This window comes from Mytilus californianus, unplaced genomic scaffold (assembly GCF_021869535.1).
Source record: "Mytilus californianus isolate M0D057914Y unplaced genomic scaffold, xbMytCali1.0.p SCAF_7, whole genome shotgun sequence".
Classification (NCBI taxonomy): Eukaryota; Metazoa; Mollusca; class Bivalvia; order Mytilida; family Mytilidae; genus Mytilus; species Mytilus californianus.
In genome coordinates this window covers 61,077,914-61,092,232 of record NW_026262723.1, presented here as the reverse complement: position 1 = coordinate 61,092,232, position 14,319 = coordinate 61,077,914, and the positions used below count along the sequence as shown (strand labels likewise).

The window sequence follows — 14,319 nt, the reverse complement described above, 5'->3', positions numbered from 1 at the left end:
TTGTACTTCACTGTAACTTAAATTTATAACTGTTTATAGTGAACATAAAAACAATTTGGTCTGTTTCAAACCACATGTATCAAGATCTTATATAGACAAGGAATTATTTGAATCCAGAATAACTTTGAATTCTAGAAAATTGAAAAGAAATGTACAATGATGTACAATGTATGATGAAATTTAACCCAATTAAGGAGGGTTAGCCATGCATGCATCGCTAAGGGGGGTTAGTTAGTTCATACTGAAATATCAGTGAAAGTAACTTATACATGGCTAACCCACTAAAGTTGGGTTAGTTTTTGTCAAATGTTTCTTATAAATTTTCCATATTAAAAAGATGGATTTTATTCTTTGATCTTGTCTAAAATATTAGGACAATGTAGCAGTTTGGGTTAGCTAGAAAAAAATCAACCATCAAGACCACTGGAATTCTAATTCCAATCAAATTCAAAATGTACTTGGTAAACTAAAAATATATAATCATGATCCAGATGTTTTTTTTCTCCCATTTCAAGATGAAATTATTTCAAACAAACTGAATGCTTTTACCCACTTTTTGAACTCGCTCTCACCCCATATGGAATTTACTGACCCCATATATATCTTATTAGACCACTAGCACACTGTGTAACTAATACATGTAGTATAAGTATTTTACTTACATCTTCAAGCAGAGTATATAAAAATTTACTTGAACAAGCATTACCCCCTACTGATAAAACATAAGGCCTAAATAATGAGGTAGGCATACAGTAAGGAATAATGTACTATGTGAGAAGAGTGCAACCATCTTTGTTTCCTCACTTTGGAGATAATGTTTTCCTTAAAATCTTGAAGATTAGCACCCCCCCTTGATTTTATTATATATGGCAATAGACCACTTTCGAGTTTGTCCTTCACCGGAAAAAACTTGTCAATTATGCACGCCTTTATGACGTCATTTACCAGATAGAGGGGATCGCCTGTATCCCTGCACTATTAACGTTCATCAAGCGTCTAAGTGATCATCATTGTGCAGGATAAACTAGAAATAATGTTTGTTCTGTAGGTACTTAATCACAATTCCCTAATGACAGCAGTGCTGATTGTCAATTATGAGAATTCAATTTGCCGAGTAATTCATGCAATATAGCATCATAGTTTTCCAACCACTCGCTCAACATGGGAACGGAAGTGATGATGCCCCTAAATGCACGAATGATGTTTACTAAAACCAAAGTTTTTGGACGGAAATGCATCGAACTCGAAAGTTGTCTATTAACAAGTTGACTGTTCTGATCTTAAAATTGGTATTTTTAATACTGAATTGACTGTCTTTATATCATGTAAATGGGTATATATCATATATGTATATCAATTTGACTAAAAATCAGGTGCTATAAACAGATCAGGAAATGCAGGTTAGTCTGGTATAAACAGTTTAAGTTGTACTAGAAAATTAAGCATGTCTGATACTATATTTTAAGAACGATTGACTGTTGCCTTCTCAAATGTCCAGTGGAAAATCAGTTAAATGTATCTAAGAGTGGTTAACTTTAGTAGGACTTTTGGTCCTCTTGGTAGTCTCATAACATTCCCATGGTTGAGGTTCATATACACATTTGAGATAGACATTGAAAATTAGGGTCATCTAAAATCGATTCATATACCCAGTACACCTAAACATAGGCCTTAAAAATAGTCTTTTTCATGAATTTTAAATAAAAGTATAGTACTGCTTTGTGCTCAAATGTTTCAATTGTATATTAGATCATACTATACAGTAGGTAGTTACATTACTGACATTATTCAAGAATAATTCGGCATGACCATACATGGTCCACCAGCCACTAGCAGATTACAAATTGTCTGATACATTATTTTTTTATGACATGCCTTTTTTTGGACATTTGCTCATTTATAAGAGAGTCCTGACCTGATGAAAAAAATGTCTTCTTGATAAAATATGGACAAAAATGTTGTAGAAGTATTTTCATAGAAAGTATACAATGGTAACATAAGGTCTATATTCCTTCTAAAAAAAAAACTCTCCTGAGTGACTTAAACAGCCTGTAACATATGGATGGTGAAATTTCATATAAACCATTCAGGGAGTAGTTTTCATTGAATTACACAGGACTGAGGAAAATGACAGGATATTTCTCAATAAGTTTTTCTGCATATTTTCTAGCAAAAGCATCAGTTTTTTTTATTTTGTCAAGGTTCATCATAACCTTTTTCCTTATATGGTTGTATTTACACCACACGTTTTACTCTGAGTACTGACAAACCTGTGCATCTGGAAATGTGTTAATGCATGGCAGGAACTTGATAATTATATTCTAAATGCATTTTATTTTTCTGGAAATTATAAACTTTTCTGGATTTTGAGTTTCCTTTTTTTTCGATCCCACAGAAGGTGCCAAAATATACTAAGTTTTGGAAAATGTTTGAGATGTTAACCTACATTGTATGTAAATAATTGTAGTGAGATGTTTTGATTAACTGGACAATAGATATCTGCACAACAATGGGTAATTTAAACTGTGTAAATGAGTGGACCATTTCAAATGAAACTCAGGTGTTTGTTTCTGCAGGCTTAAAAAAAGGAATCTCAAATTCCAGGTACATGTACATTGTAAGTGTTTAATTTTCTGAAACATAAAATACATTCAAATTTTATTTGCAGAGTTCCTGCCATGCCTTAAAACTTTTCAAGGTGCACAGCTTTGTCTGTACTCGGAGTAAATTTTGTGGTGTAAACACAGCCATATTTTTTAAAACCTTTTAATGAAACTTAAATGGCTGTGTTTACACCACAAAATCTACCACGAGTACAGACAAACTGATGCATCTAGGAAAGTTTTAAGGCATGACAGGACCTAGATATATAAAAGTTATATGTAGTCTTGTGTTTCAGAAAATTAAAAACTTACCTGAATTTTGATGTGCATTTTTTTCCAGTCTGCAGAAGATAGCAAAATAAACAAACACATGAGTTTCATTTGATTGGTCCACTCAGTTACACAGTTTAAATCACCTATTGTTTGCAGATGTCTATTGCCATTCTATTGTCCATTTAAATCATTACTACTCACAACATTTATTATATGAGGGGAGTTTCTCAAACCTCTTTCCCAACTTAGTTTATTTTGGCACCTTCTGCAGGAATGAAAAAAAAATGAATCGCAAAATCCAGAAAAGTTTACAATTTTCTGAAACATAAAATGCATTTAAAATCTACTTATCTAGTTCCTGTCATGCCTTAAAACTTTTCCAGGTGCACAGGTTTGTCTGTACTCAGAGTAAAATTTGTGGTGTAAAGACGGCCATATTAACCAAAAGGTTATGATGAACTTTAACTCAACTGCCATTATTTTCCTTTTACAGTCAAACTTTGGGCTCTTTCCAAAATTATAATACAACGCACCTTTCCATCGGTCTTTTACTCTTTATTTTCTTTGTTTGGTGAGATGAATCAGGAACAAAGATGAACCAAAGAAGGAAATAAAATAAATTGCTCAAAGAGTCATAAAAACCCTGCCAGAAAGTTGTGAATTGTGTCCAAATATCCGTCTTCGTTGTTTCCTGTTTTGCCATTACCGGTGTATACACAAAAAAAGTGTTAAACGGGAGATAACTCAAACTGAACACAATAATGTCGGAACAAAAATAACGTGTCTTCAAGGACGTCCGCGTCAAACTGACGACGTAAAACTAGGACTGGGCACCAACGTTCAAGAGAAGAGACATTGAGATAAATATACATTCATATTTGTATTCATAATAATTTGAATTTTTTATTAAAACGAAAGAAAAATATCCTGCTATTGCTCCAGGAACATATATATTGACGTTAGATATACTGTTCCCAGATTGCTCACAAAAAGTTGGATTAACATTAAAATAATCAAAAATGATTTATCAAGGATTTTAATAGCCCAATAAAAATCTTTGGATATTTCTCTGCTGAATGCTAGTTCAGTTTAAAATGTTTTCCAAAACCAAGGATTTGTATAGTGAGACGTCTCACTATACAAATCCTTGCCAAAACTAAAATCTCAGGACCTATAAAAATAAATAATATCTGAATCCTGGGACTATTATATAACAGTCCCAGCTGAATCCAAGGATTTTATAATCATTGACTATTAAAATCCATGGATTCAGCGGTCCTGAGATTTTTGTCTTGAATTTGGTAGTTGAAATTGGCTTTGATCTAGTATTCAGCAGAGACATATAATAATGCAATACAAAAATGAGATAAATGCTTTCAGTTAATGCCGTTTAGATCTGTATTTTGCATGTTTTGTGGGGACCTTTGTTTATCTTCTTGTCAATTAAAGGGGCACTAGCTGTCAAGTTCTCATATTTGATTTATAACCTACTAAAACGTATATCCAACTTACAAAAAGTCTAAAATGAACAATTAACAATTCATGGACTCGATAATATGTATCCGTATTTCGTGTGTATTTTAGTCTAGAATCCATCTGATTAACCATCGAGGTGACCTCCGTAGACTGCCGACGGTCATATAATCCGATATAAACATAAATATAGATATAAATTGACAGGGAACACGTGCAATTGGATTTTTTTTAGGTCTGTTTGATTTCATATTATAGGTGAAACAAATATGTTAGACGTCCTCGTTTTACCTGTATAAGAATGAGTTTGTGTGGATCGAAGCAGTCAATCAAATGATTTACGCTCGTTTGACTTTCAGTGTTGACATTCTTTTCCCTTTAATAGCTGAACACGCCTCGTTTATGGGTATCCCATCTCTAGCTAAGGAGTTAAAAAATTCGTAAGGGTTCCGCTGAACCCAGTGTCTCGCCTACTTTATGAATCTAATAAATGTTTTAAAAACTTGAACTGCAGACTGTATGTAATGTTAACTGGAAGAAAAACTAAGTTCATTTATAAGTAAAATACGGAAAAACAGAATTTTTTTTTTTACAAAATTTACTTCTGGATACTATCTTATGATCATAAACAAGCTTCTGTCCAGGTTTGGTAAAAAAAACAGGATAGTTTGAGAAAATTATTAAAATTTTAAAAACTTTAACCACAGAGTGAATGTAATGTTAACTGGCAGAAAAACTAAGTCCATGTATAAGTAAAATACTGAAAAACAGAATATTTTTTTTTACAAAATTTACTTCTGGATACTATCTTATGATCATAAACAAGCTTCTGTCCAAGTTTGGTAAAAATCCAGGATAGTTTAAGAAAGTTATTAAAATTTTAAAAACTTTAACCACAGAGTGAATGTAATGTTAACTGGCAGAAAAAACTAAGTCCATTTAAAGGTAAAATACGGAAAACAGGATTTTTTTTTTACAAAATTTACTTCTGGATACTATCTTATAATCAAAAACAAGCTTCTGTCCAAGTTTGGTAGAAATCCAAGGTAGTTTAAGAAAGTTATTAAAATTTCAAAAACTTTAACCACAGAGTGAATATTTGTGGACGCCGCCGACGACGCCGACGACGGAATGTAGGATCGCTATGTCTCGCTTATGCGACAAAAGTCGCAGGCTCGACAATAAAAGTTGGCATGAATACGGATTCAATGAGATCGAATAATTCATCAGCGATATTTTTAACTTATTTTGACAAAATTGAAGCAAACTGGCTGCTAAAAGCGAATTATTATTTCACTATTTCACTTTCATTAATGATTGAACTAAAAAAAATCTAATTTTATTTTTTTTTTGATATCTCGTAGCTAATGCCCCTTTAAGGCTTCATTTGTATATTTAATGATTATTTTGTATTTTTGTATTTGTTGTTGTTTTGTTTTTTGGATTTGTGTGGGTTTTTTTTTGGGGGGGGGGGGGGGGATTTCGTGTCGATCTGAAGTGTCAAACCCTTTCTAAATGATTTTATGTAACAATTTGTTCTTAGGTTGTACTGATTAACCCCTGTCCCACGTTAGGACGAGAGGTGAGTGCACCGCACAAACATGTTTATTCACGATACATGGTTTATGTGCCTGTCCCAAGCCAGGAGCTTGTAATTCAGTGTTTTTTTGTTGGTTGTTGACTGCGATACTTGTTTTTCGTTTATTGTTTTAGCAGAAATCAGGATATTTTGATGTTCTATTTTGAATTAATTCACATTTTGTCATGTCGGAGCCTTTTACAGTATCATATTAGCTCATTGTTGAAGGCCATACGGTGTCCTATTGGCAATCATACCACTTCTCCTTTCATATACACATAACTTATACTAGTTGGTATGCAAGTCTCTGGTTCCATGCACTTATTAAAACAAAAGAGTTGAACATCTAGTAAACAAGGATACTCACTCTTTCGATGGAATAGTTTTTAATTTCATTGGAGGCTGAGATTTTGGCCTGTCTATTTTGTTCACATGCGTTCTTTTGGGAAGTGGAGTAATGTTTATATCATTTTTGCTATTTCCAAATTCATAAACCATAACTGGTGAACCTCCGTCGTGTCCGTTGTAAATACTCCCAGTTATATTTTCTAATGCGGCACTTTTTCTGAAGTTTGCAGGTGATGCGTATCCATATCCCATCATCCGAGGTCCAAATAATGCTGCATAGCACGGCTTGTGACAGTATGGCTTTCTATCGTGCTGCAAGTAAAGAAAGAACAAGTATCATAATAGATATAATGATGACAAATAGTTTCTACTAGAAGGAATACCATAAGTATATCAATTGAATTTCTCAGAACAATGTACATGCATAGTAGATCCATCGGCGGAAAGGGTGGACACTACTGAAAGTATTGAACCAACCTGTGTAGTAGTTCACCTTGATTGAATAGTTTAACAATGTATAAAAAAAATATATAGACTTTTGGATACCATATTATTCAGTTACGTATTTGACAAGTACAAGACATTATAAATCAGGGTATCACCTGATGAAAGAAACGTAAAGCCAGTATAAATGGAATCTTTGAGAAGCATCCACCCATGTTATTCTCCAAGAACTAACTAGTTTGTTCACTTCTTTGTTTTCAGAAGACGTCTGTACGAAACGATCTCATTCTAAAAACAGATTGCATAGCGGTATTGATTTTTTTAAGTGAGTGTGATGTTCTTCACTAAGTTTGCAGCAATACTTATCCAATGTTTTCCAATATTCTATGTATATCACTGTCAATTAATAAGATGACTCAGCAGGTATTTGTGATATTGTTATTACTTAAAATCAAAAAGAAATTCAATAATTGATGGAGACGATTCCCGTGTGATGCCACAAAGATATCTTTATCTGTTCAGCAACAAATCAGAGAAAACAAATTAAAAGCACACTCATTCGAGGACTCGTAGCATACAAGTTATACGAAGGCGGTCTGACACTTTTAGATTTTCAACTTGAATCAGAGTATTGATATTTTACAATCCCATTCTCTTTTACTCGAATGTGACCTACCGAATTAGATTTAGCACCGGGTTTGTACTTACATGAGGCGCAGGAGCTGCTTACTCTTCCGGAGCAAATGAGATCAATCCAGGTTTTCGGTAGGGTTCGTGTTGCTCAGTCTTTAGTTTTCTATGTTGTGTTTTGTGTATGCACTGTTGTTTGTCGTTTCGTCGTTTCGTTTTTTTTTTGCTATGGCATTGCCAGTTTGTTTTCGACTTATAAGTTTTAATATCCCTTTGGTATATTTCGCCTCTCTTTACAATATAGTTTCTGTTCACCTACACATAATGTGCAGACAACTAGCACACGAGTACAGGTTTGTTTTGTACTGCGCTTGAATTGTCAATCTGTTTATAGGACAATAACAATGATAAAAGAAACAGATTCTTTTAGACAACACACGTGTATAGTTTTAGATATCATTTTTTTAGCTAAATATGCAGTATAATGAGGTATTGTATTACTTCCCATGCATAATATCATTAGTGCGTTTAGGAATAAAAAAATTGTCACGACACTTCAAACAGTAAATTCTGTCAACGGCTACTTATGAGTTGCATGCTTTTTATTGCAACAAACCACTTTAAATAGATTGTAACTGAAGCCACCTGAGTGGAAGGAAAATATACAATAAATAGATGTACAAACTTCACTTGAAATATAAAACATGAAAACTAAAAACTACACACTAAAAGTTACCGTAATGTATTACCCCACTTGAAGGTTTTGGTGTATAAAAGAGAAGAGAGCTAAGGAGGCAATCAAAATCATAAGTTAAAGAAGGAAAGGCAACACCATGGCCAACAGTCCTCAAAACTCTACACAGAAAACTAAAGATTGATCAACACAAACTCCACTAAAATTGAGAGTTACACCAGGTGATTCGGAAGAGTAAGAAGGTCTTATACCACTAGTGTGTCCTGCACTGAAGGTAATTATATCAAATAGTAAGATTTTAAACTCGATGGGTTAGAACGAATGGCTTTAGTTCATATACAAGCACCTTTTCCAGCTAAATCTGAGATACTACTAATACAGCTTCGCTGTCAAGCTAGAGATATCAGAACCACAAAGATTTTATAGTTTACAGTTATTTTTGTGTAAGTAAAATGTACACATACTCTATATGGGATGGTTAAAAAGTGTCGTATATGATATTCAATATACTATATTTGAGATGTTCATAAGTTTTTGTTCATTACCTCAGCATGTTGACCAGCGGACAATATTTTGCCGCATTCTTCACATCTTAAACAGTTCGGATGCCAATTCTTTCCTAAAGAGGTTTTTCTTTCCGCTGAAATAAAACAGTTTATTTAAGTAACAATTTCACATAGCCCATAAAATCACTCTTTGGTAGCCGTTTGATAAAAAAAATATATCATGAGTTATAAGAGACTGTCTACAACTACTAATAGTTTTGAGTCGTCTTTTTAAGCTGACGAACTTGAATTAATCATCGTGTCGTTTGTAAATTTAAATAAAAGAAAGCAAACGAGTCCTACTGAACTAATTACACATAAGAAAACTCATCAACACTGATTCATGGTTTGTCATTCAAGACTATCATTGACGCATCGATGTCCTCAGCAAGTTCCAGAGAATATAACGGCAACAAACTAAACTGGTCTGTAATTAAACAGATAAAGATTGTTCCAATGTTTGCAGATCAATCGATCATCCTAATCAAAATTCTCTCTCTTATGACAAATCTCCATGCACCAGAAACTCCTCCAATTTCAAAATATGTTAATTCGGTATTTATATAGATTAAAATTGTACAGCGGTAATAAACCTATGAACGGTGTGCCCAGTTATTATTATCATCATTATTGAATTTAATTGCCATCGAAATTTGGGGACTGCAAAAGTCACAATCGCTCATAGGACATAATGAGGGACAAAACATTTAGGGTTTTCGACCTCAAATTCACATGGACGTCAGTATTACCGGGAGGGAATTTTTATATGAACTGTAATATAACTGTATATAAGATAAAACACAGAGGGTAGATTAATTTTAATTTCCATTAACATTACTGTTAAAGATAGAAGGAATTACATAAATCAAATTTAAATAAAATTTAGTAGTTTTGATATTATCTGTTTGCCTTTGGCAAACTGTCATATCATATTCAAACAACTTTATAATCTGAAACTTTAACCTAAACTGCATCAGGTAAAAGTGTTTGAACTCCATAAACAGGTGACTTGTAAAGACGTCATTTTCATTTCACAGATGACAGTTTGTATATGTATCCTTGCAGTAATGGACAAAGTCAGATGTCAACACAAACAACATGAAGACAAATGACATATTTAAAAATGAAAGCCATGTCCAGTCTGGTGAAGCAATTAAGACCAGTAAAGGTCGAGACAGGAAAGTCGTTAAACTGACAAGAAATCGCTAATTTATATTTTATTGCTGAAGACTGAATATCGTATAGGAAAAAATCTTGGAAAATAGATTATGATTATGAAATACTGTATGTATGTCTTTGATAAACATTTGTGATAACAAAAAATCTCTGAAAAATATAGGAATAACAATTTCGTCCATCGAATATCATCCATCGTGCATTGCAAGTAGATAAGTCTTATCCTTTAAATATCAAAACGCAAATGTACAGGAATCATTTCTAGTTGACCATCTTATGAAATATCTGATTTAATTTCTCTGTGAGTATATGGGAAATATGTTCAACCTTATATGAATGATAGTATTTTACATCCAATATTCCATCCTTTCACACCATTATACTTTTATACGAAATATAAGATTTTCCCTCAACATCAGAAAAAAATATATTCCTAGCTGCTTTGCGAATCCAGCATTGTGATTATCAAGGAAGCATAAGTTACTTAACAATAAGGATGATATAGGGGGAAATCTAGAATGAAAATTGATAAAATATATCACAGCTTTTTTATTTTAGTGAAAATATGAAATACCCATCCCAATAAATATGACATTTTTAACTTCCCATACTCGCATCCGTTCTCACATTCATAATACATGTATAGTTGACCTTAAAAATTAAACGAGATTATACTATCATCATCTATTCTATAACATAATAGAGACATTTTATGAGACCATATGATCGTTTCCATATCATTTACTCGGATCATTTGAACATTCAAGGATCTTGTTTATAGTATACACACCCATATTTCTTTTCAATTAAGGTTAAAACCGAATATGTAATTTTAAATGTGTCTTTTTAAGAACGAATAACAAATTTAAAGTGAATAAGCATAGCAAGGACAGTTATAGGGTTAACTTGGAAATAGTTTGTTTTCAGAAATGATCTTCTATTCTATGTTCTATTCTTAGAACTGTTATATAAAATGACTATAGTTTTACACCGAAGATTCCTGTTCAAAACACTGTGATAAGTAATGAAAATATTCTATTCTTAAGATACAAACTAACGCCTATAAGTTCCCAAATTAAAATTAAATCAAATGAATTATTAAATTGCACTGGTTATGACGGACCGCAAAGTATAACCCCCAACTACGCATCTCTCCAAGCAGATCCACACTTTACTTTGGAAGTACATGCCAAAATTATCAAAATATTTATTTTTATTTCACCGACACGATTCCATGATTTTAACCACCCGTATAAAAGTCACACCTAAGTAAACATGACCCAAATTTAAACAAAATCTAATTTTACTTACCGAAATATACTGGTTTACCACATTTTTGACAAGTATTGTTCATTCTAGTGTCATTGTCTTCTTAATTCCTCACTATTGTGACGATTTGATGCAGTAATCCATCAAAACATTTGTCAAATACAACATATTATTGATCTACCGGTGTCCCATTGATACTGCAATACTCTAGAGTTCGATCCAATCTGAATGGTGTTTATATTTCTGTCGGGTCAACTATTGTATTGTAAATCTCTAGGCCGGTATGTCCTTTATCACAATTCTCATTTGGTGATTATCCCATTTTGCAACTCCTTTTGTATTTAAAAGTAGTGAAGTGGGGTTTAAATTTGCTTAAAATTATTTTCACTCAAGTGTAAAATATACCCAGGATCAAGGTGAATATGACTTAAAGGTATATGAAATAACTATGAAACGTCTCTCATCCCTGTAAAATATGTTTTCTTTGTGACTTTAAATTGTTATTGTATGATACACCACATAAAACGTGTACCTGTTTTGTCCTATTACTTAATATATTTTGATATAGTTATCTGTTAATGAATTAAAATTAGCACGTTTCGCCCATAAAATGGATTTGAAACTACATGTATAGGTGAAATGAGTACAAGATTTTACCGACAGGAACACCACCTCTAAGATGTTAGCTGAGATTAGATTGGCAATCAATTAAAACTTGGTGAAATCATTGTGTGACTGCACTGGGACACATGGTTTTCGATGTACTGGCGAAATTTCCTTCGTCCAACTAAGTTATTCAGTGAAACCAAACTCTATTCACCAAACATACTCGAAAGCAATGAAATCCGCCCCCCCCCCCCCTTGATCCTCTTTACTCTCCTTTAATATTGATTAACTGTTTCATAATATTAATTTTTTCAATAAACACTAAGGTTTATTTTCTTTAAATGCAGATTTACACCTAGATCCCCCTTCTATCATATGATATATCAAAAAGTGTTTTTATTCAATCAACAATAACTAATTCCAGAAAATATAAAAACCCAGATTCCTTTTAATGTAAATAAACATGCCCAAAACCAAATTTTGAGTTTGAGAATTTTGGTTGGATGTCAATCTAGAAAGGCACACCGAATGCTGCACTGGAAAGTTGAACGTTACACTTTGATATACTACCACTTGGTCTGTGCCATTGCTGACGAAGTGGAAGTATCAGAGGGTATCGCCACCCAGGGATCACTGCTTCGATATTGACTAAGATTTATGATGTAGTTTTTATTAATGTTCAGTGATGCATTTTGATAATTTTTCTCACACTTATGTTTCAACACGTCAAAATGTTGTTACAAACCGATTGAAAGTGTCATGAAATAAGTTCCTTGTGGAAGAAATATTCTGTAGTATCAATTCAATTTGAACAAATAAATATTACAGTATTTGTTCCTTACGGAAAAAAGGGTATAGAATTTTTGTTCAAACAGGAACAGTAATTATGTCATTGTTTAAAACAAAGTTTCATGTTCGATGACAAAAGTACACATGATAAGCTTTGATTCTGTAAGTTTTAGTAAAGATTAAAAGTCTTCAAGGTGTGAAGTTGAATCGAGGGCAATTGGCTCTATGCCTCTTTCTTATTAGCGCCGTCTTATACATAAGTGCATAGGTTAAATAATGCTATTTCCCAATTTTGGAACGAAATCCTCTGAGCTCATGATTATGTTCCTCAGATCTTCGGAAGGGTTCACATATCTTGCACTGCATGCAATAACAGTTATGTTGCCAAGTGGTCAAAGGAGATCAAGTCTACTCAGAGAACGACGGTATACGGATCTAAAAACTATGATCAACTATATCGCTTCAATTATTTGTGAAAAACTTGACAAAAATAGTATTTCTGACAGCGTTCGTGTTCTAGTAAGGAAGTCACGACACAAACCATAGAACAGTGAATCAAAACAATGAATTACCTTCTTTTGTCATTTTCAGTCGATCAATACAATGCGAATCAAATTGACAAAGTATCCCTTTACAATGACACAAGTGTTTTGTGTATGTTATTTTGTTAAAAAAAGAAACAAGATGAAAAGCGGTTAATGAATGAAAGATCAATGATAATGCACATTAAATCATAACAAAACATGACCTGTTGCACGGAGAAAACACAAAATAGAATAGTGGTTCAAGGGAAGTAATTCAAACAAATATTTAAGTTGATAATAAATATTTCTTGGTGAGAGTTTGTTTTTTTGGGGGTTAGAATGTTTGTTCGTTGTTTTGGTTATTTTTTGGTTTTTTGTTGTTGTTGTTTGGTTATCTTTATGTGTTTTATTTTAATGTCTAACTTGAATAACTGTTCGCCATTTACAAGTCTGCAAGTTGTTTCATAAAACAGAATGACCAACCTAGATACTAATATCTTGTTTTAGGAGGGGAAAAAATCAAAAATTTGTGACAAAAACACTCGGATTAAAAAAAATATCTTTGAAACTGAAATCATCAAGATGATTGAATATTTTATTCACCACATATTTTACATTTGGAGGACGTGTTTTTTAAACAGACAATTTTTATTCCTATGGGAACCAACTTTGCTCATCTTCTTGTCGACTTGTTCCTTATTCATATGAGGTAGACTTCAAATAGGAGATTCTCTGGAAGAATGAGAAGAAGCTAGTATGACTCATTAACTCCACATTCCTCTATTAAAGATTAAGTCCTCTCACTAAATAATTCATTTTGGTGACTATATGTTTAACTCATCTATAGCCCATCGAACTTAAATAACGGATACCACAGGTAGTTACAGTTCTGCCTTATATATATATATATATATATATATATATATATATATATATATATATATATATATATATATATATCTGGAATTACTTCTAGAACGTGACATTGTGGGTCGTATTATAACAAAATTTTACGACAAAACAGATGATTACAGCTCTCAATTTCCATTCTTATCCTGTAACATTCCAGCAGCATCTGTATATGGGTCATATATCTCCTAGTTGATACGATTTTCCAAACCTTTTTCCAAACCTTAAATTGCGTTTCCTAATCATGATTTCGCTGCTTTCATGTAAGCTATTGAACCAAGGGTTTACGATAAAGGTGAAGTTATCCTTTCAGTTTTACGAACGCCATCATAAGTTGGCTGGCCTTTATGGAAGATCTTCGTCACAAATAACCACAGATATGTTCCAATTGTCGTAGCCACACTACCGTCACATTTTCCTCGATTGCTAAAATTCAATTAAGACAACGCCGTATTCA

At 32.8% G+C, this 14,319-nt stretch overlaps 1 protein-coding gene across 2 annotated transcripts in view; it reads right to left on the bottom strand.

Annotated features, from left to right (window-relative positions):
- Positions 1-11,480, bottom strand: part of LOC127709327 (ras association domain-containing protein 2-like) — a 38,868-nt gene extending 27,388 nt beyond the window's left edge. The window contains exons 1-3 of one of the 2 annotated variants that reach the window (XM_052214791.1): positions 11,077-11,480; positions 8,590-8,684; positions 6,296-6,588 (exon numbers count right to left, since the gene is read on the bottom strand). In XM_052214791.1, coding sequence (XP_052070751.1) covers positions 6,296-6,588; positions 8,590-8,684; positions 11,077-11,119 — 431 coding nt within the window. In that variant the 5' untranslated portion in view covers positions 11,120-11,480. Of the gene's footprint in view, positions 1-3,409; positions 3,592-6,295; positions 6,589-8,589; positions 8,685-11,076 lie in introns of those variants that run through there. The other variant, XM_052214792.1, reaches the window with a different exon arrangement.
- Between the last annotated feature and the right edge of the window lie 2,839 nt (positions 11,481-14,319).